At 42.4% G+C, this 21,608-nt stretch overlaps 1 protein-coding gene across 8 annotated transcripts in view; it reads left to right on the forward strand.

Moving 5' to 3' along the window:
• Window positions 1-21,608, forward strand: part of LOC140425346 (triple functional domain protein) — an 801,905-nt gene that overhangs the window by 376,339 nt on the left and 403,958 nt on the right. For all 8 annotated transcript variants that reach the window (XM_072509518.1, XM_072509516.1, XM_072509515.1 and 5 more), the window contains one exon: window positions 16,831-16,953. In XM_072509518.1, the coding sequence (XP_072365619.1) occupies window positions 16,831-16,953 (123 nt within the window). The remainder of the gene's footprint in view (window positions 1-16,830; window positions 16,954-21,608) is intronic.

A 21,608-nucleotide genomic window follows, 5' to 3' on the forward strand; every position in this document is an offset into this window, starting at 1 on the left:
AACATTTGGCAGATGGAGCAGAATGTGGGAAAATGTGAATTTGTTCACTTTGGCAGGAAGAATGGAAAAGCAGTATTGTTTCAATGAAGAGAGACTGCAGAATGCTGTATACAGAGAGATCTGGGTGCTCTTGTAAATGAATCACAAAAAGTTAGCATGTAGGTATAGCAAGTAATTCAAAGAGAAATATAATGTTTACCTTTATTGTGAGAGGGATGGAGTATAAAAGTAGTAAGCCTTGGTACAATTGTATAGGGCATTCATGAATTCACACACCTAGAATACTGCATGCAGTTTTGGTCTCCAAGGAAGGGTGATTGGTATTAATTCAGAGAAGGTTCACTGGACTGATTCCTAGGATAAAGGGGATTGTCTTACGAGAAAAAGTTAAGCCTATACTCATTGAAGTTTAGATTAATGAGAAGTGATCTAATTGAAACGTTAAGATACTGAGGCAGCTTGACAGGGTACATGCTGAGCAGATGCTTCCCTTGAGATGAAATCTAGATCTTTGGGGCACAATTTAAATATAAGGGTTTTCCAATTTAAGATGAAGATTAAGAGGAATTTCTTCTCTTAGGCTTTGGAATTCTCTCCCACAGAATGGTGGAGACTGGGTCATTGAATATATTCAGACTGAGTTAGATAGCTGACCTACAAGGGGATCGAAGGGTATTGGGATCAGGCAGTAAAGTGGAGTTAAGGCCACAATCAGATCAACCAATAGTCTTATTGCATGGCAGAACAGGCTCAATGGGGCCCTATTGGCCTACTTCTATTTCTTGTGATTTTCTATGTTTCTGTTGTGCTATTGAAATCTGTTACTCTATTTTTAGTGCACATTACCACTGCTTTATAATTGGCTAATTGCTACCTCTGGACCTTCTGTGCCACAGACTACGTTTTCTGGGCAGCTTTCTCTGTGCCTGTAATCTATTAAAATTGCTTGCCCCAAGCAAGCCTCTACATTGTGTCAGTTCAAATGGAAAATTGTGGTTCATCAGTGATGGTCTCCAAGTTGGCTAAGCATTCTATTTATAGAATCATCGAATTTACAGTGCATTACAGTGAATTTACAGTTTACTGCATTTTCCATAGTCAAAATTTAGTGTAAACTACAATCAAGTCCTAATTTATGGAAGGTAATTTTGCCGTGTGAATTCCTTTCATCCAGCTTGTATCTAAGCAGAATTTTTTCAGAACTTTTTTAATCTGTGAGTTGCTATAAGCTTCAGTTTTCTTCTCTCGCAATATCTCTCCAATTATTTTGTGGACTGTTTCAATCAGGCATACAAGACTGGAGCTCTGAACAACTATTCTTAATTAAACTTTCTTTTATTTCAAAGTACTACTTCCTCCCCAAAATGTATACTGTTATTACTTCCTTGCCAGTAGATAGCAATAATTTGGACTTTACTGTGCATATTGAACAATGCCTCAACAGATACTTTGCTAGCTCTTGTTCGCACAGAGAATTGGTGAACTTATGCATTTGTGGTAAACTTATCCTCTTTGAAATATCCCGGGATATTTTTGCTATATTAATGATCCTTTTCTCAAATCATTTTGTTGAAACCTTCATTTATAAACTCACACTTTTTCATTGATTCATTAAAGGCATTGGACTTTTTTTTTACACATTCGCTGAAGGAACTTTGTTTGTTTACTTCAGGTGGTTGTTAATTTCCAAATGAGAACACTGATTCGCAAACTTAAAGTTTACCATTAATTAAGGTTCGGGAAATGGCACATGGTCTGCTGTAGTTGTGCTGTGCTCTCTAGCATATTAGCTGTGGTAGCAATTTGTTGTTGTCAGTAAAATAACTTTGCAGACAGACACTAGTCATTTGCCTAACTGTATACAAAATGAGGACCATATTATGTGCTTTGTGTGTTCACTTTCTGTCAGATATGATTAAGACAGGAAGAGTTGTCTTCAACAAATTGCTGACAAGAAGAACTAGCTTGTGATTATGGATGCTGCATTTGCAAAATTATGCATTAGAAAAAGCACTTTAACTCAAGGGTATGGATCCCATACAGCACATAAATCTTACTTTGTGATGCTTCAGGAAATGGGAACCATTCATAATAATTCATGACTCAATTCAGCACTTTTTCAGATATTGAAGCCTGTGGATAAATTAATACATATGCCTACATATCTCTATTTTAAGGAATATGAAGGGCACTTGATTGGTTTTAATTCATCTATGTTTATTGATCTATGAACCCTTTGAATTTTTACTGTAAAATCTATTGGATCTGGTTTGGTCATATATAATTGCTTATTGGAAATAGAGTGCCTTTAGTCAATGTCAGTTGAGCCATGAAGACAAGGTTACTGAACAATAATGTGGAAACATTTATATTTGTGGAACAATGGGTAGTTAAAAAAACTGCAATTATTGTGGGGTCTAGAATGAGGGCTGATAGAGGATTAAATGTAAGATTTAAAATGTGGAGCAAGATAAACTTCTTTACACCGATAATTTGGTCCCAGGGTTAATGGTTGAAGCAGAAACTATGTCAGCAATTCAAGATTAGATTGAATGATTGGATAAATTAAAGGAAGATAAAAAGAATTTGGGAACACGGTTTGTGATAAGGCAAAAATGCTTGCGTCAAGCATAACCACCAACATGAACTGGTTATGCTAAATGCCTATTTTATTGTTGTTAACTCTTATGAAAAAGGAAAGATTATTTACATAGCGCAGACAACTCCCAATGTCCTTAAAATAAAAATAATACCAACGATGCTGGAATCTGAAACAAAAACAGAAAATACTGGACAATCTCAGCAGATCTAACAGCATCTGTGGAGAGAGAAGGGAGCTAACATTTCAAGTCTGGATGACTGTTTATCAAAGTCAACTTGACAGCCAGTAAAATACTTCTGAAGTGTAGCCACTGTTGTAATGAGGGAAATACAAGCAGAAACTCAAGCGGGAGAATCCAGCTAAGAAGGTTGTGCAGTGCTGGTCCGAGGAGACAGAAGAGCTCTTACGTGACTGCTTAGAGACAGTGGACTGGTCCATATTTAAGAACTCAGCGACCAACTTAAATGAGTATGCCACCACTGTCACAGACTTCATCAGCAAATGTGTGGGCGACTGCGTGCCAAAGAGAGCAGTACGTGCGTTCCCCAACCGGAAACCATGGCTCAATCGCGATATTGACTCCTTACTGAAGGACAGATCTGAGGCGTTCAAGGCAGACGACCCTGACCTATACAAGAAATCCAGGTACGACCTCCGCAAAGCCATCCGGAATGCCAAGAGAGAATATCAAACCAAGCTAGAGTCACAGACAGACTCTCGGCGGTTGTGGCAAGGACTAAACAACATAACGGGCTACAAAGCGAAGCCGAACAGTATCTCTGGCAGCAGCGCACCACTCCCCGATGAACTCAATGCATTCTATGCTCAGTTCGAGCAGGTAACCAACAATCCGCTGGCGAGTACCCCAGCAGCCCATACTTCACCCATACCCACCATCACAGCTTCCGAAGTCAGATTGGCCTTCCTGAAAGTGAACCCTCGGAAGGCGACGGGCCCAGACGGGATCCCTGGTCGTGCACTCAACCTGCGCGGACCAGCTGGCAGAGGTATTCACGGACATCTTTAACCTGTCCCTACTCCACTCCGAGGTCCCCACCTGCTTCAAGAAGACCACCATCATACCGGTACCAAAGAAGAACCAGGCAACGTGCCTCAATGACTACCGACCAGTGGCCCTGACTTCAGTCGTAATGAAGTGCTTCGAGAGGTTGATAATGAAGCGCATCACCTCCATACTCCCAGAACGCCTTGATCCACTGCAATTCGCATACTGCTGCAACCGGTCCACATCAGACATCATTTCCCTGGCCCTACACTCATCCCTAGAACATCTCGAAAACAAGGACTCCTACCTTAGACTCCTATTTATTGACTACAGCTCCGCCTTCAACACCATAATCCCAGCCAAGCTCATATCAAAGCTCCAAAACCTAGGACTTGGCTCCCCACTCTGCAACTGGATCCTCGATTTTCTGACCAACAGACCACAATCAGTAAGAATGAACAACAACACCTCCTCCACAAAAGTCCTCAACACCGGCGCCCCGCAAGGCTGCGTACTTAGCCCCCTACTCTACTCCCTGTACACACACGACTGCGTGGCAAAACTTGGTTCCAACTCCATCTACAAGTTTGCTGACGATACGACCATAGTGGGCCGGATCTCGAATAACGATGAGTCCGAATACAGGAGGGAGATAGAGAACCTAGTGGAGTGGTGTAGCGACAACAATCTCTCCCTCAATGCCAGCAAAACTAAAGAGCTGGTAATTGACTTCAGGAAGCAAAGTACTGTACACACCCCTGTCAGCATCAACGGGGCCAAGGTGGGGATGGTTAGCAGTTTCAAATTCCTAGGGGTGCACATCTCCAAAAATCTGTCCTGGTCCACCCACGTCGACGCTACCACCAAGAAAGCACAACAGCGCCTATACTTCCTCAGGAAACTAAGGAAATTCGGCATGTCCACATTGACTCTTGCCAACTTTTACAGATGCACCATAGAAAGCATCCTATCAGGCTGCATCACAGCCTGGTATGGTAACTGCTCGGCCCAGGACCGCAAGAAACTTCAGAGAGTCGTGAACACCGCCCAGTCCATCACACGAACCTGCCTCCCATCCATTGACTCCATCTACTCCTCCCGCTGCCTGGGGAAAGCGGGCAGTATAATCAAAGATCCCTCCCACCCGGCTTACTCACTCTTCCAACTTCTTCCATCGGGCAGGAGATACAGAAGTCTGAGAATACGCATGAACAGACTCAAAAACAGCTTCTTCCCCACTGTCACCAGACTCCTAAATGACCCTCTTATGGACTGATTTCATTAACACTACACCCTGTATGCTTCATCCGATGCCAGTGCTTTTGTAGTTACATTGTATATGTTGTGTTGCCCTATTATGTATTTTCTTTTATTCCCTTTTTTTCTCATGTACTTAATGATCTGTTGAGCTGCTCGCAGAAAAATACTTTTCACTGTACCTTGGTACACGTGACAATAAACAAATCCAATCCAATCCAATCCAATCCAATACAGCAGCTCCCACATGCGACAAAGTGTTAATGATCAGATAAGTTATTTTTGTGATGTTGATAGAGGGATAAAGATTGGCCACTATGCAAGTGATAATTCTTCACCTTCATCTGAGTGCAATGGGCTCTGTTCTGTCCACCTGAGAGGTCAGATGTCTAACTGTGTATCGTCTCATCTGAAAGATGGCATGTTTGACATTACACGCCCTTCTCTCCTCCTCTCCCCAATCCCCAAACTGGCAATTAAAACCAGTCTATGTGTTATGTTTGATTCTCGACTAAGGGCTGAGTTATTTGATATGAATTGGATTGCTGGCAATGTTCCTATTGTTGGACTTCGCACATCAGGATTAGGGAAATCACCCAAGCCCTCACTTCTCACAAAGGAACCTTCAGGAAATGAGGGAGAAAAATTAGCGAGAGCAAAATCCATTTCTATTTTGTCCTCGTTAAGATTTTAATAATATTTTTGGAAACATACCAGATTTTACTCTAAATTAATGATACTTTACTGGTATTATCAGGTGAATTTTGAATTAATAAAAACTATTGGAAGTCAAACTGGCCCAGGCACACGTAACATTGTCACCTCCGAGAATGAAAATATCCAAGCATTTGGACACCGAGTAGGCTGCTGGTTTTTGATTTGGGGATTTTTTAAAGCTGTAGCACAGTATGAAATTGAGGTCACCTGCGTCCTCCCATATTCCCTTTAAAGTTAGCACCCTGCGTGTAAACGTGGGGAGGGCATGGTAGCACAGTGGTTAGCACTGTGCTTCACAGCTCCAGGGTCCCAGGTTTGATTCCCGACTTGGGTCACTGTGCGGAGTCTGCACGTTCTCCATGTGTCTGCGTGGGTTTCCTCCGGGTGCTCCGGTTTACTCCCACAGTCCGAAGATGTGCAGGTTAGGTGGATCGTCCATGCTAAATTGCCCTTAGTGTCCAAAAAGGTTAGGTGGGATTACTGGGTTACGGGGATAGGGTTGAGGTGTGGGGCGCTCTTTCCAAGGGCTAGTGCAGACCCAATTGCCCGAATAGCCTCCTGCACTGTAAATTCTATGATTCTTGGTAAGTAGAGTTCCTCTAAAAGACCACTGTCTGATGATTGATCTTCCAAATGATATAATAATAAAATCGTCAGAGAATTTTGTTTTAACAGTCTATTTTTGTAATATTTATAAAGACAATCTTATAGATTAGTACATTTTATAAAAACATCAAAATACGTACAGTGTATTTTTGTATTTATACAGTCACCGAGATAATATTCTGTGCCCTGGAAATCAGTGAAATCTATTTATGTTTTTCTTTTTTGAATTGTTGAAGATTTATACAATCACCATGCTCATTTTAGTTATGTTTAATGTTTTAAAACAGGAGGAAAAATTGACGGAGTAGCAAGTTGCTCCTGTCCTCCACAGACCTGACCTATTTCTCTGCTTATTTATCATAGAATTTACAGTGCAGAAGGAGGCCATTTGGCCCATCGAGTCTGCACCAGCTCTTAGAAAGAGCACCCTACCCAAGGTCAACACCTCCACCCTATCCCCATAACCCAATAACCCCACCCAACACTAAGGACAATTTTTGACACTAAGGGCAATTTGTCATGGCCAATACACCTAACCTGCACATCTTTGGGCTGTGGGCGGAAACCGGAGCACCCGGAGGAAACTCACGCACATACGGTGAGGATGTGCAAACTCCGCACAGCCAGTGACCCAAGCCGGAATCGAACCTGGGACCCTGAAGCTGTGAAGCATTTGTGATAAGCACTATGCGACCGTGCTGCCCTAGATCGACAGGGGCACAATTTTAATCTCCCCTCTTCCCACAGGCCTCTAAAAATTTATGATTTACTTAATTGTGAGACAGATTAAAAACATGAGCTTAAATCAGTTACATTCAAAGAGCTACATGCTGCTTGGATTATTTAAGTTTATGTGGAAGCTGAATTCATTCGGGAGCTGACCTACTTGACTCCTAGCATGGGTCAGAGAGATTTCCAACAGACCAACATTGGTGGAGTCTGAGCAGCAAGAGTGTGATGGGAGAGATGAATGAGGAAAGCAAATCAATCAATCTTTCCATCCACTACGGTGTTTGCCTACTCAAACTGCTGCCTCAGCAGATGCTGTTCCTATACTGCCATGGTGGGTGTGGAGCAATCTATTTGGAATGTGAAACTATTAACCACATTATAGTCCAAATCATCTGGTCTCCAAATCGCTGGAGACCGGATGTATAACTGAAGATGCGCGTCAGGACCCGTTGCAAGTCCTCTGACTCGTGGACCTACTTTGGAAATGCCCAGGAAGTTCAAAATTACATTGGGCAGTTTCCTGCTCCTTGGGCACCTGTTGAAACGACTGGCCCCGAGTTTGAGTTGGAGATTTAGAACTGAACTGCGGTACCACTTTGTCCACAAAACCACCTTTTCATGTCATCCACGTACCAAATCCCCAACCTCCCCTGTCTGCCCGATTGCCCACCTACCTATTCATCTAATCATCTATGGGTTCCCCAGGTGACGCTGTTCTGCACATTTCTTTGATAGCCAGAATTAGAAGATCCCATTAGAAAGGTGCAACAATCTTGGGTTAGGAGAATCTTTGCACACGCTGCCCAGAAGATTCATGTCAATATTAAAGCCAGAGTAACAACTGTGGAGTCTGCGCTGGACATGTTATTATGAAAGAAGATTTAACAGGATCAGTATTAATCAATTTCCTGCAAATATCTTGAACTTATCAGGATGGAGAAGAATAGAGAATTGGTTTGGTATCACACTGGTGCATAGTTACAAATCAGTTGGCTGAATTTTAAATATTGTGTAAGGCAAGTTCAAATCTAATGTTACCATAGCAGTGCTTGTGTTTGGTGCTCTAATATTTGAATAAACCATGGCATTAAGTAACTTCTTTCACATCACCTTCAGATTCCACCCGATATATAAGCATATGAAATAAGAGCAGAAGTAGGCCATTCGGCCCATTGAGCCTGCTCTGCCATTGAATCAGGGGCTGGTTTAGCACAGGGCTAAATTCTGGCTTTGAAAGCAGACCAAGGCAGGCCAGCAGCACGGTTCAATTCCCGTACCAGCCTCCCCGAACAGGTGCCGGAATGTGGCGACTAGGGGCTTTTCGCAGTAACTTCATTTGAAGCCTACTTGTGACAAGTGATTTTCATTTTCAATAAGATCATGGCTGATCTCTGTTGGTTTTCCACATTCCCATCCAGCCTGGTTAACCTTTGATTGACTGGATGTGATGAATGGAGTCTCGCAAGGACAATTGCCCAACAAAATAAAAGTATTCAATGACCCTGCCTCACCACCACCTAAGGCAGAGTTCCAAAGTCGCACAGCCCTCAGAGAGGATTTAAAAAAACCTCATCTTTGTCCTATAAGGGTGACCCTTAATTTTCAAACAGTGCCCCTTAGTTCTAAACTTTAGATGAAATAAGACCTGTCTATCCAATCTTTTCTCATAAGACAACCCGTTCATTCCAGGTATCAGTCAATTAAACCTTCTTTGAACTGCCTCAAATGCATTTACGTCCTTCCTTAAATAAGGAGACCAGACTGCTGTTATCGTGAGGGGTGCAGTGGTTGCTGAGTGAGTGCTTGCTGAGAAGGGGAGTAAATTTTTACAAAACTTACTGTTGGGGGTTTCCAGCTGAATCCGGTCGGAGTGAGGACAGAGTGACTGCTGGGTAAGTAGTAAAGATTTAAATTGATTGTGCGGGCCCATAACAGCTGATTGCTGTTATCGTGCGGGGCGCAGTGGTTGCTGGTTAAGTGTTTTATTTTTACCTGTATTTAAGTTGGGCGGTTCCGAAACCCGAGACACTACACTTGTAGTATCCCCCACCCTTCCACCTCCTCTAATCTAAGGGGTTGAGTGAATATCAAGCTTTCTTTCTTTTTATCCGTGTTTTTATTCTTGTTTTTATCCGCAAGTTATCTAGGGGGGATGGCAGGGAAAGGCAGTGCAATGTTCCTCCTGCAGAATGTTTGAGGTGAGGGACGCCGTCCCGGCTGATTTCACCTGTGGGAAGTGCACCCATCTCCAGCTCCCCAGAAACTGAGTTAGGGAGCTGGAGCTGGATGAACTTCGGATCATTCGGGAGGCAGAGCTGGTCAGAGGTAGTAGCTTCATGGATATAGTTACTCCGAAGAATCAAGATAGATGGGTGACGGTGAGAGGGGCTGGGAGGAAGCAGTCAGTATAGGGATCCCCTGTGGTCGTTCCCCTCAGTAACAAGTATACCGCTTTGGATACTGTTGAAGGGAACGACCTACCAGGGATAAGCCACAGTGAACGAATCTCCAGCACCGAGTCAGTCCCTGTGGCACAGAAGGGAAGGAGGGAGAGCAGGAGAGCAATAGTTATTGGGGACTCGATAGTTAGAGGGACAGATAGACGGTTCTGTGGCAACGAAAGACACTCACGGATGGTATGTTGCCTCCCGGGTGCCAGGGTCCGTGATGTCTCGGACCGTGTTTTCAGAATCCTTAAGGGGGATGGGGAACAGTCACAAGTCGTACACATCGGTACCGACGACATAGGTAAGAGAAGGGACAGGGATTTAAAACAGGAATTTAGGGAGCTAGGGTGGAAGCTGAGAGACAGGACAAACCATGTTGTCATCTCTGGTTTGGTGCCGGTGCCACGTGCTAGCGAGTTGAGGAACAGGGAGAGAGTGCAGATAAACACGTGACTGCAGGGATGGTGTAGGAGGGAGGGTTTCAATCACGTGGATAATTGGAGCACATTCTGGGGAAGGTGGGACCTGTACAGACAGGACAGTTTGCACCTGAACCAGAGGAGCACCAATATCCTGGAAGGGAAATTTGCTACGGCTCTTCGGGGGGCGGGCGGGGGAAGGTTTAAACTAATTTGTCAGGGGGGTGGGAAAACGAGCTGTAGTCCAGAAGCCAGTGTTGAGAGTAGTGAGGTACTGAGGAGGGTATCAAGGTTGCAGGAGTGTACCGGCAGACAGGAAGGTGGGTTGAAGTGTGTCTACTTCAATGCAAGGAGCATCCGGAATAAGGTAGGTGAACTTGGAGCGTGGATTGGTACCTGGGACTACGATGTTGTGGGCATTATGGAGACATGGTTAGAACAGGGACAGGAATGGTTGTTGGAAGTTCCGGGGTATAGATGTTTCAGTAAGAGTAGGGAAGGTGGTAAAAGAGGTGGAGGAGTAGCATTGTTAATCAAGGATAGTTTAACGGCTGCAGAAAGACAGTTCGAGGGGGATCTGCCTACTGAGGTAATATGGGCTGAAGTTAAAAATAGGAAAGGAGCGGTCACGTTGTTAGGAGTTTTCTATAGACCCCCAAATAGTAATAGAGATGTGGAGGAAGAAATTGCAAAACAGAATATGAATAGGCGTGGAGGTCTCAGGGTAGTTGTCATGGGTGACTTTAACTTTCCAAATATTCTATACGGGGCAGTTTTTGAACAGTGTGTGCAGGAGGGTTTCCTGACACAATCTGTGGATAGGCCAACAAGAGGCGGGGCCACATTGGATTTGGTACTAGGTAATGAACCGGGCCAAATGTTAGATTTGTTTGTGGGAAAGCACTTTGGAGATAGTGACCACAATTTGGTGTATTTCACTATCGCCATACGACAGGGCAAGATTTATAATTGGGGGAGGGGTAATTATGATGCGATTAGGCAAGACTTAGGGAGCATAAGATGGGAACAGAAACTGTCAGGGAAAGGCACAAATGAAGATTGGAGTTTGTTCAAGGAATAGATATTGCGTGTCCTTGATAGGTATGTCCCTGTCAGGCAGGGAGGAAATGGCTGTGTGAGGGAACCATGGTTCACAAAAGAGGTTGAATGTCTTGTCAAGAGGAAAAAGGAAGTGTATGTAAGGATGACAAAACAAGGTTCAGTTGGGTCGCTTGAGGGTTACAAAGTAGCAAGGAATGAGCTAAAAAAATGGCTTAGGAGAGCTAGGAGGGGGCATCGGGTCGGATCAAGGAAAACCCCAAGGCTTTTTACTCTTATGTGAGAAATAAAAGAATGACCAGGGTGAGGTTATGGCCGGTCAATGACAGTAGTGGGAACTTGTGCATGGAGTCAGAAGAGATAGGAGAGACGTTGAATGAATACTTTTCTTCAGTGTTCACCAAGGATTGGGCCATGTGTTTGAGGATGAGAGTGTGATACAGGCAGGTAGGCTGGAGGAGGTAGATGTTCTGAGGAAGGATGAATTAGCAATTTTGAAAAACCTTAGGGTCGACAAGTCCCCTGGGCCAGATGGGATATATCCTAGGATTCTTTGGGAGGCAAGGGATGAGATTGCAGAGCCTTTGGCTTTGATCTTTGGGTCCTCACTGTCCACGGGGATAGTGCCAGAGGACAGGAGAGTGGCGAATGTTTTTCCTCTGTTCAAGAAAGGGAATAGGAATGACCCTGGTAATCATAGGCCGGTTAGTCTTACTTTGGTGGTCGGTAAGTTAATGGAAAAGGTCCTGAAGGATAGGATTAATGACCATTTGTAAAGATGCAGCTTAATCCGGGATTGTCAACACGGATTCGTGAAGGGTAAGTCTTGCCTCACAAATTTGATTGAATTCTTTGAGGAGGTAACTAAGTTGATGGATGAAGTTAGAGCAGTTGATGTCGTATACATGGATTTAAGTAAGGCGTTTGATAAGGTTCCTCATGATCGGTTCATGAAGAAAGTAAGGAGGTGTGGAATAGAGGGAAATTTGGCCAATTGGATAAGTAACTGGCTATCACATAGAAGACAAAGGGTGGTGGTGGATGGGAAATTTTCAGACTGGAGACCAGTTACCAGCGGTGCACCACAGGGATCAGTGCTGGGTCCTCTGCTATTTGTGATTTTTATCAATGACTTGGAGGAGGGGGCTGAAGGGTAGGTCAGTAAATTTGGTGGAGTAGTGGATGAGGTGGAGGGCTGTTGTAGGCTGCAAAGAGACATTGATGGGATGCAGAGCTGGGCCGAAAAATGGCAGATGGAATTTAACCCTGATAAGTGCAAGGTGATTCATTTTGGCAGGAAAAATGTGATTGCGGATTACAGGGTCAACAGCAGGGTTCTGAGGGATGTGGAAGAACAGAGAGATCTTGGGGTTCATATCCACAGATCTCTGAAGGTTGCCACTCAAGTGGATAGAGCCGTGAAGAAGGCCTATAGTGTCTTAGCGTTTATTAACAGAGGGCTTGAGTTTTAGAGCCGTGTGGTTATGCTGCAACTGTACATGACCCTGGTGTTACTACATTTGGAGTATTGTGTGCAGTTCTGGTCACCTCATTATAGGAAGGATGTGGAAGCATTGGAAAGGGTGCAAAGGAGATTTACCAGGATGCTGCCTGTTTTGGAGGGTAGGTCTTATGAGGAAAGGTTGAGGGAGCTTGGGCTTTTCTCTTTGGAGCGGAGGAGGATGAGTGGCGACTTGATAGCGGTTTATAAGATGATGAGGGGGATAGATAGAGTGGACGTTCAGAGACTATTTCCTCGGGTGGATGTAGCTGTTACAAGGGGGCATTACTATAAGGTTCAGGGTGGGAGATATAGGTGGGATGTCCGAGGTAGGTTCTTTACTCCGAGAGTGGTTGGGGTGTGGAATGGACTGCCTGCTGTGATAGTGGAGTCGGACACTTTAGGAACTTTCAAGCGGTTATTGGATAGGCACATGGAGCACACCAGAATGATAGGGAGTGGGATAGCTTGATCTTGGTTTCCGACAAGGCTCGGCACAACATCGAGGGCCGAAGGGCCTGTTCTGTGCTGTACTGTTCTATGTTGTATTTTCTAAAACTGTACACAGTATTCTAGATATGGTCTCACGAAAGCCCTGTGTAACTGAAGCATAGCATCCTTGCTTTTATAATCAATTCCTCTCTTAATAAAGGATAGCATTCCATTAGCCGCCTTAACATTTGCTGTACCTGCATACTAACATTTTGTAATTTATGCTCAAGAACGCCTAGATCCCTTTTGCATCTCGGAATTCTGCACTTGTTCTCAGTTTAAGAGATACTCTGCCTTTCTATTCTTCCTGCCAAAGTGAACAAATTTACATTTCCCCACATTATGCTCTATCTGCCAAATGTTTGCCCATCTATCTATATCTGTCTGCAACTCCTTATGTCCTCTTTACAACATACGTTCCAGCCTATCTTTGTGTCATCTGCAAATTTAGCTGCAAATGCCTTTGCTCCCCTCATCCAAGTCATTGGTATAAACTGTAAAAGGTTGAGGCCACAGCACAGATTCCATACGTCGCACCCTACAATCAGACAAAGATCCATTCATTTATTTATTATAAATTTGGAGTTCCCAATTCCTTTTCTTCCAATTAAGGGGCAATTTAGTATGGCCAATCCCCCTACAGTGCACATCTTTTTGGGTTGTGGTGTTCTTTGTGTAGCTCATTTCAGGATGGTTGGCATAGTGTTCACAAAGACCACATATAGCATTTACTTAAACAAAGCTATGATTTTATTTAAATTACTAAACTGGGATTCGACACTTAGTCCTTCAGGATACAAAACTCTATTGCAGTTGATGCTGAAATATTGAATATATTCAAGAGGCGGCTAGATATAGCATTGGGCGAATGGGATCAAAGGTTATAGGGAGAAAGCAGGATTAGGCTGTTGAGTTGGATGATCAGCCATGATCGTGATAAATGGTGGGACAGGCTCAAAGGGCCAAAAGGCCTCATCCTGCTCCTATCTTCTATGTATGTAACTGATCAATAACATCTACTGCTAATCTCTACTGGTATAAACTATAATCTAACCTTGCTCACACTATCTGCTCTTACGCCCTTCACTAGCTGTCTCCTGCATACACTCCTCCCCTAAGGTCTAGCATCACTGCCTTGTATAGTTGTATCTGTAGCTCCCTCTAATGGCTACTCTTGACACTACATTAACCCTTGTAATGCTGATAGTTATGATAATACCATATCCCCCCTTAGTAAAAGAAAATTATTATAACATTGGTTGTAATATTTTCTTTAACCCTGACATTACAGGTGTAATTCTGTCTAATAGCTAGTAACTATCACCAACTTATTATCATACAAGACAGTAATTTGTAATGGCTATTACATCACTTAAATGAGTACAGGTTCATTATACAATCACAAATTCAGTCTCTCTGGAGGTCGTTTTCTCCACCACCTCAGTGGAATGTTCAATGTGTTGGATTGCTTTGTGACATCGTCTAGCTGTGTCTGCGCTCAGTATGGATCTGGAAAGGCAATATCCTTTAAATATGTCATCAGTTGGTACAGCATTTGCACGTTGAGTTTGCACCTTGTGCTTCACACTCAGCAATACTCGTCTGTTTCTCCTGAACAGCAATCCCTGTTCTGTTTGTACTAAGTAGGACCTAGGTGCTACCTGTTTCAGAATCGTTGCAACATTTTGCCAGCTACCTTCTGGATTCTGAATTTTCACAAAGTCAGCTTCTTGAAGTTAAACCAGAGGTTTGGTGTGTCCTTTGTAGATCTCTTGTGTCTTTTTATGTCCACAACAGCTCCAACAACACTCAAGCTCGATAGAATTCAGGACAAAGCAGCCCACTTGGTTTGCACCCCATCTGCCACTTTCAACATTCACTCCCTCTGTCATCAATGCACAGTGGCAGCAGTGTGTACAATCTACAAAATGCACTGCAACAACTCACCAAAGCTCCTTTGACAGCACCTTCCAAACCCATGACCTCTACCACCTGGAAGGACAAGGGCAGCGAAAGCATGGGAGCACTACCATCTGCAAGTTCCCATCCAAGAGTCAAAAACAGCTTCTTCCCCACTGTTACCAAACTCCTAAATGACCCTCTTATGGACTGACCTGATCAATACTACACTCCTGTATGTTTCACCCGATGCCGGTGTCTATGTATTTACATTGTGTACCTTGCGTTGCCCTATTATGTATTTTCTTTTTCTTTTCTTTTATTTTCATGTACTTAATGATCTCTTTGAGCTTCTCGCAGAAAAATACTTTTCACTGTACTTCAGTACACGTGACAATAAACAAATCCAATCCAAGCCTCACACCATCTTGACTTGGAACAATATCACTGTTCCTTCACTGTCGCTGGGTCAAAATTCTTCAACAACCTCCCTAACACCGCTGGGAGTACTTAAACCGCATGGACTGCAATGATTCAAGAAAGCGACTCACCACCACCTTCTCAAGGGTTGGGGATAAGTAATCAATATTGGCCTAGCCAGCAATGCTCACATCCCGTCAATAAATAAAAATTGGATAGGTTAGATGATGAATTTTGGCAGAAAGGATAGGGAGAAGCAATATATTTAACATAGAACAATGGCAAGGTTGTCCAAACTGTGCTGTTGAAGTGATTCTATGGTGTCATTGCAATCTATGGATTCTTGCTTCAGTAGATTATTAAAGTGCTGCACCCAATGGGCGAGAATTCATGCCTGTTTGTTAGGCACTGATTTCCATCTGATGAGAGACAGGTAGGTGTTATGTTATTGGTTTTGGGGCCATAGTTTGGAGATCTTCATGGAGAGCCTTCAGCTTGTGCTTCTCCTGCTTTGTGAAGCTCCTGCAGTCTTGTTCTCCTAAAATCAGTTCTTCATCTCTTCGATTGACTTGCAGTGTGTGATGATATTTTGCTTGATGGTATCTGCCTCTTCTTGCAGGTGATTCTTTTGTCTGTGAATATTGTGTACATAATCTAGTATCCATAGGATCCCTACAGTGCAGAAGGCAGCCGTTCAAACCATTGAGTGTGCACTGGCCCTCCGAAAGAGTATTCTACCTATGACCATTCCCTCGCCCTATCCCGCTCATTGATCATGGCCAATCCAGCAAATTGGCACATCATTCCCCCCTCCCAAATCCCCTTAAAGCTTAGCTTTATCCTGGTCATACTTTTTGAACCAATCTTGGTGTTTCCGTTTGATTAACCCAATGATCTCAGATGCCATCCCTTAACCTCTTCCAAGAAGCTTCAATGTTTTTGTTCCAGTTCCTGTCTCAGGGTTATTTCTTTTAGAATAGTTACATCAAGCTCCCTTTGTGGTTTGGCTGTTTCGTAGCACTTTTAAGTAGTTATTTTCAAGAACATGATGCTTCTGACAAACCAATGGACTGACCAGCATTCAGCAAATATTTGAGCTGTAATACACAAATCAAACAAGCAGTATCTTTAGGGCTTTTTTATATGTTACATTATATGGGTGAAATTTAATCTAGCCTGTGGAAACCGGCCGGGAGTAGGTGGTTTGTAGAATCGGAAAGGAAGGCCTGTTTGGATTGCCTGCCCCTTCCCAACTCTGTGTAGTCAAGTCAGAGGCGGGGAAGATCGAGGATGGCCTTCCCACCCAGAGGCCAAGTGAGGCTCGCGGATGGCCAATTGAAGGGTCACTTTAGTGTCTCTTCCTGTCACTGCCAGGAAGGGGAGGGGACCCCCCTCCATGCAGGGAGACAGCCCAGTAAAAGAAGGCAATCTCCCTGCTGGCTCGAGGGATGGGTTTGATGTTGGGGTGGAGGGGCCCCCAGGAACGACTGAGGTGGCGTTGCTCACGACTTTCCAATCCAACATCGGGACAACCACTATCAGTATTACGCTCAGTCCTATGAGTGCAAGTTGTTATCATCATTGTCATTCTTTTGGTCTTTTCATTACAGTAGCAAAGAGCATGTCAACTGTGGTTGATGAATATGAACTGGTGCTGTCATTACATTTTGCAGGTATTGGACTGGATTGAAAACCATGGAGAAGCCTTTCTCAGTAAACACACTGGAGTTGGGAAGTCGCTACACAGAGCTAGAGCTTTACAGAAACGACATGAGGATTTTGAAGAAGTTGCACAGGTGAACATGCAAACAGCCTGTATTAAATATCCCTACTTATGCAGGTTTGGGGGAAGAAGAGCTAAGTGTTTGAATTTTTGAAAGCGATGCACAAGGTTATTGGTGATTGCATTTCCAGCTGAAATCAGCAATGAATGCTGGAAATGCACACGAGCCCAATCATATCTGAAAACAAAAATGTTTTATCCTGAGGGCGGTACAGTGGTTAGCACTGCTGCCTATGGTGCTGAGGACCCAGGTTTGATCCCGGCTCTGGGCCATTATCCGTGTGGAGTTTGCACATTCCGCGTCTAAGTTTCATCTCCACAACCCAAAGATGTGCCGGTTAGGCAGATTTGCTAAATTGCACCTTAATTGGAAAAAAAAATTGGGTACACTAAATTTAAAAAAAAAAGTTTTATCCTGAAATTTTATTGACACAACTACTGCCTTGTGGTGCAGCGGTAATGCCCCTAATGAGAGACCGGTTTGGTCCAACGCTAGGATGTGTTAGCCTGGGAAGGAGTGTTCATAATGTGGCTCAACGGGCTGATAATCAGCTCTGGAATCTTTTCACCACTTTCCCCACTATTCCCCAAAAGGTAAAAAAGTGTGTGTATGAAGATACGCTAAACAAATTGGAACAGGTGCGTGTTACAGAGTTATATATTTTTATTTCATATTTTCAGCGCTTTTCCCCCCCTGTCACCTTAAATTCAGCTGCACTTCTACTTTTGACTTTGCAGTTGTTCAGTGCATGTTAAGTCTCCTATGAAATTAGCCCTCCATGAATAAGTCTATTCCTGAAACTACTGAATATCTGAGGGGAACAGATGTAAATGCTGGTTTTATTTTACACATTTCGTTCGGGTTAGTTAAGTTTGTTTTTAAATATTTTGAGTCCACATGCTATGTCAAGTATTTAATTTGTATAATTCTTTGAACTCTAGCTTAGCTGTTTATACTTCCTTTGACTTCATATTTTATTTTTATTGAATTTACTTACAGTTACTTACACAGAAACAGGAAATGGGTTTATTACTAAATTTTAGTGATTTTTGCAGAACTAATGCAAGTGTTTCTATTTCTACTTCACTGGTGCAGTTATTTCCAATTTCTAACACTTTGGTAGTGTTTGCAAATTTGCAGAAGGGATAAATCAATATTACCCGAAAGAAACAAATCTTTCACATTATGTGCTATGACTATTCTCCTTAATCAGAAACATGATATTTATGGCTGATTAGGATACCATAAAAGGATGTTTTTCAAACCATTTATGGTATTTAATGCATGCAGTGTTTTAGGCAGTGAGATATAGAAATTTATTTCAGAAATCACCAAGTTTCAGTGGGCTTCATCAGATTAAACATTGAGTAGGTGTATGCGCTGTGAAGCAAGTATTAAGGAAAATATGTATTCTGGAATTTATTTTTTAAGTAATTACACTGTACCCTCAGTACTATTGAAAATATCAATAGGGGCTGGTTTAGCATAGTAGGCTAAACAGCTGGCTTGTAATGCAGCAAAAGGGATTATTATTTAAATGATAAAATCTTAAAACACGTTGCTGTGCAGAGAGACCTGGGTGTGCTAGTGCATGAGTCGCAAAAAGTTGGTTTGCAGGTGCAATAGGTGATTAAGAAGGCAAATGGAATGTTGTCCTTCATTGCTAGAGGGATGGAGTTTAAGACTAGGGAGGTTATGCTGCAATTGTATACGGTGTTAATGAGGCCACACCTGGAGTATTGTGTTCAGTTTTGGTCTCCTTACTTGAGAAAGGACGTACTTGCACTGGAGGGTGTGCAGAGGAGATTCACTAGGTTAATCCCAGAGCTGAAGGGATTGGATTACGAGGAGAGGTTGAGTAGGCTGGGACTGTACTCGTTGGAATTTAGAAGGATGAGGGGGGATCTTATAGAAACATATAAAATTATGAAGGGAATAGATAGGATAGATGCGGGCAGGTTGTTTCCACTGGCGGGTAAAAGCAGAACTAGGGGGCATAGCCTCAAAATAAGGTGAAGTAGATTTAGGGCTGAGTTTAGAACTTCTTCACAGAAAGGGTTGTGAATGTATGGAATTCCTTGCCCAGTGAAGCAGTAGAGGCTCCTTCATTAAATGTTTTTAAGATAAAGATAGATAGTTTTTTGAAGAATAAAGGGATTAAGGGTTATGGTGTTCGGGCCGGAAAGTGGAGCTGAGTCCACAAAAGATCAGCCATGATCTCATTGAATGGTGGAGCAGGCTCGAGGGGCCAGATGGCCTACTCCTGCTTCTAGTTCTTATGTTCTAACAAGGCAGCAGCGTGAGTTCAATTCCCGTACCGGCCTCCCCGAACAGGTGCCGGAATGTGGCAACTAGGGGCTTTTCACAGTAACTTCATTGAAGCCTACTTGTGACAATAAGCGATTATTATATTATTATATTATTATATCATTGCTTTAAAATGCACTCATATATCCAGCCAGCATGTTGACTTTCCTCCAGATTATTTCGGTAGTTGGCATTGTATCCATTATTTCCTGTTACTTTATGGTCAGAATCATTGCGATTCAAAATGTTAGTTCTTATGGGGAATCTGCAAAATGTTTTTTTTCAGAATTGGAATAAAATGTAAAGAAACTTCTAGAGAGAAACACGATCAGGAAATAATGTCAACAAATTGCTTAGACAATGCAGTAACCAGCATATGCAAGGCCAACCAGCATATGCAAGGCCAACTTAGAACTTTTAAAATGCTTCGAGAAACTTAACTCTCAAAAAAAAATAAAGGCAAAAATGGTTTATTTACTTTTGGACAGAATTAATTCAGTTCTCACAGTCATAACATTTCAACAATAGCTTTATATTTTCACCTTAGCTTTGTTTTCTGTCCTGGTCCAAACTTTGGAGCTATATGAAGACTAATTTGTCTTCCCTCTGCTGGACTTCTTTGAAATTTTCCGATTGCTTTTTTAAAATCTTATATCACCAAACATTCTTGTTTCTCTCCTTTTTATCCACACAGCATTATTTTACCCTCTAATTCTATTTCTCCCTTCTGTGTAACATACTTTACATTTAATTGGGTGTGTAACAATTTTGCTATCAAGAATACTAATTTAGGCATGCCCTCTGTATTGTTTTAAAATCATGTGCATTCCTTTTCTCCAGAAATAATTCATCATCCATACAAAAGGATGGATGTAGTTAAGTCACTCCTTAAGTGTTCTGAACTGTTGGAAAGTTTGAAATGCTCGGGAAACATTTTAACTGGGAGCCAATGTAAGCTTGTGAGCTCTCGGGTAATTGGTGATATGGTGCAGGTTAGGTTGGATATGGAAAGCTGAGCTTTGGATCAGCTGATGTTTGTGGAGAGTGCTGGAAGGAGGTTGGCAGAGAAAACATTGGCAAAATGGTGAAAGTAGGTGAAAAATGCAATTTCAGCATCAGATGGGCTGTAACTGGGCAGTGATCGGCGACTTGTTTAACTGCATTATAACTTACCCCAATAGGACAATCAGAGACTGATATTTCTATACATCTATGGACAGAAAAATAAATACTTAGCGTTGAGAGAGTGATTTGAGTCACAGCTGAATGTACAAAGGAAGTCTGTGTTCAATTCAATGCATGAGTTATAAGGACTCGCTTTTGCTTTGCAAACACAACATGGTACTAAGGTGACTTGATTTACATGCATATAGCATGTTTAAAAAAAGGTCACCAGTTCCCACTAGATTCAAGGTGAGAGTGCCGCCACAGCCAAGTTGATACGAATGAACTTACAGTTGTCACAGTTTTACAGTTTTGGTAACTTTGAAACTTAGTTTATTCTGTGTCATTTCACTGCTCAGATGTTATTAGTTTGTGATAAATTTGTTTTCCTTAAAGAAAATTTTCATCAACAGGAAGTTACAAGTTGCAAGCTTTATTAAAAAGCTGCTTCAAAAAATGCCAGCCTTGCACATGAGAGGAAGCTAAAAGTACAAATGAAATGTTGACCTCCCAAAAAAGACTCTGATCCAGACCTGCTTATGAAAAAAATCAGTCTGTCAAGCATTTGAATAAGAATTTAAAGTAAAGTTATGTACAATTTTGATAATTCTACTAATTTTTAGGGTTTATTGTTTGATCTGTAACACATTTTCGATTTTATTCTTTAACCACATTGTAAATTAAACAGTTCAGTTTGAATTTCTTCTAGTGAGATAATGAGCAGTTAAGGTAATTGGGAAACAACATTTAATTGTTTTATGACTTGAGTTCCCTAAGAGTTGTATTCACCAGCTCTGTTTAAAGGAATGGTTAAAAGTAGTTTGTTCTTTGGATGACACCTTTATGATTAAATAAACCATGTATTGTTTTTAAGTTTATAAGATATAAGAGCAGATTTAGGCAATTTGGCCAATCGGGTCTGCTCCACCATTTGATCATGGCTGATCTCATCCTGGCCTTAACTCCACCGTCCAGCCTGTTCTCCATAACCCTTCAACCCGTTACCAATTAAAAATCTGTCTAACTTCTCATTAAATTTACTCACAGTCCCAGCATCCACCACACTCTGGCGTAGGGAATTCCACAGATTCACAACCCTTTGGGAGAAGTAATTTCTCCTCAACTCCGTTTTAAATTTGCTACCTCTTATCCTAAGACTATGGCTTCTCAAACTACAATGCCCTACAAGAGGATGC

The sequence above is a fragment of the Scyliorhinus torazame genome, chromosome 6, assembly GCF_047496885.1.
Source record: "Scyliorhinus torazame isolate Kashiwa2021f chromosome 6, sScyTor2.1, whole genome shotgun sequence".
Taxonomy (NCBI): domain Eukaryota; kingdom Metazoa; phylum Chordata; class Chondrichthyes; order Carcharhiniformes; family Scyliorhinidae; genus Scyliorhinus; species Scyliorhinus torazame.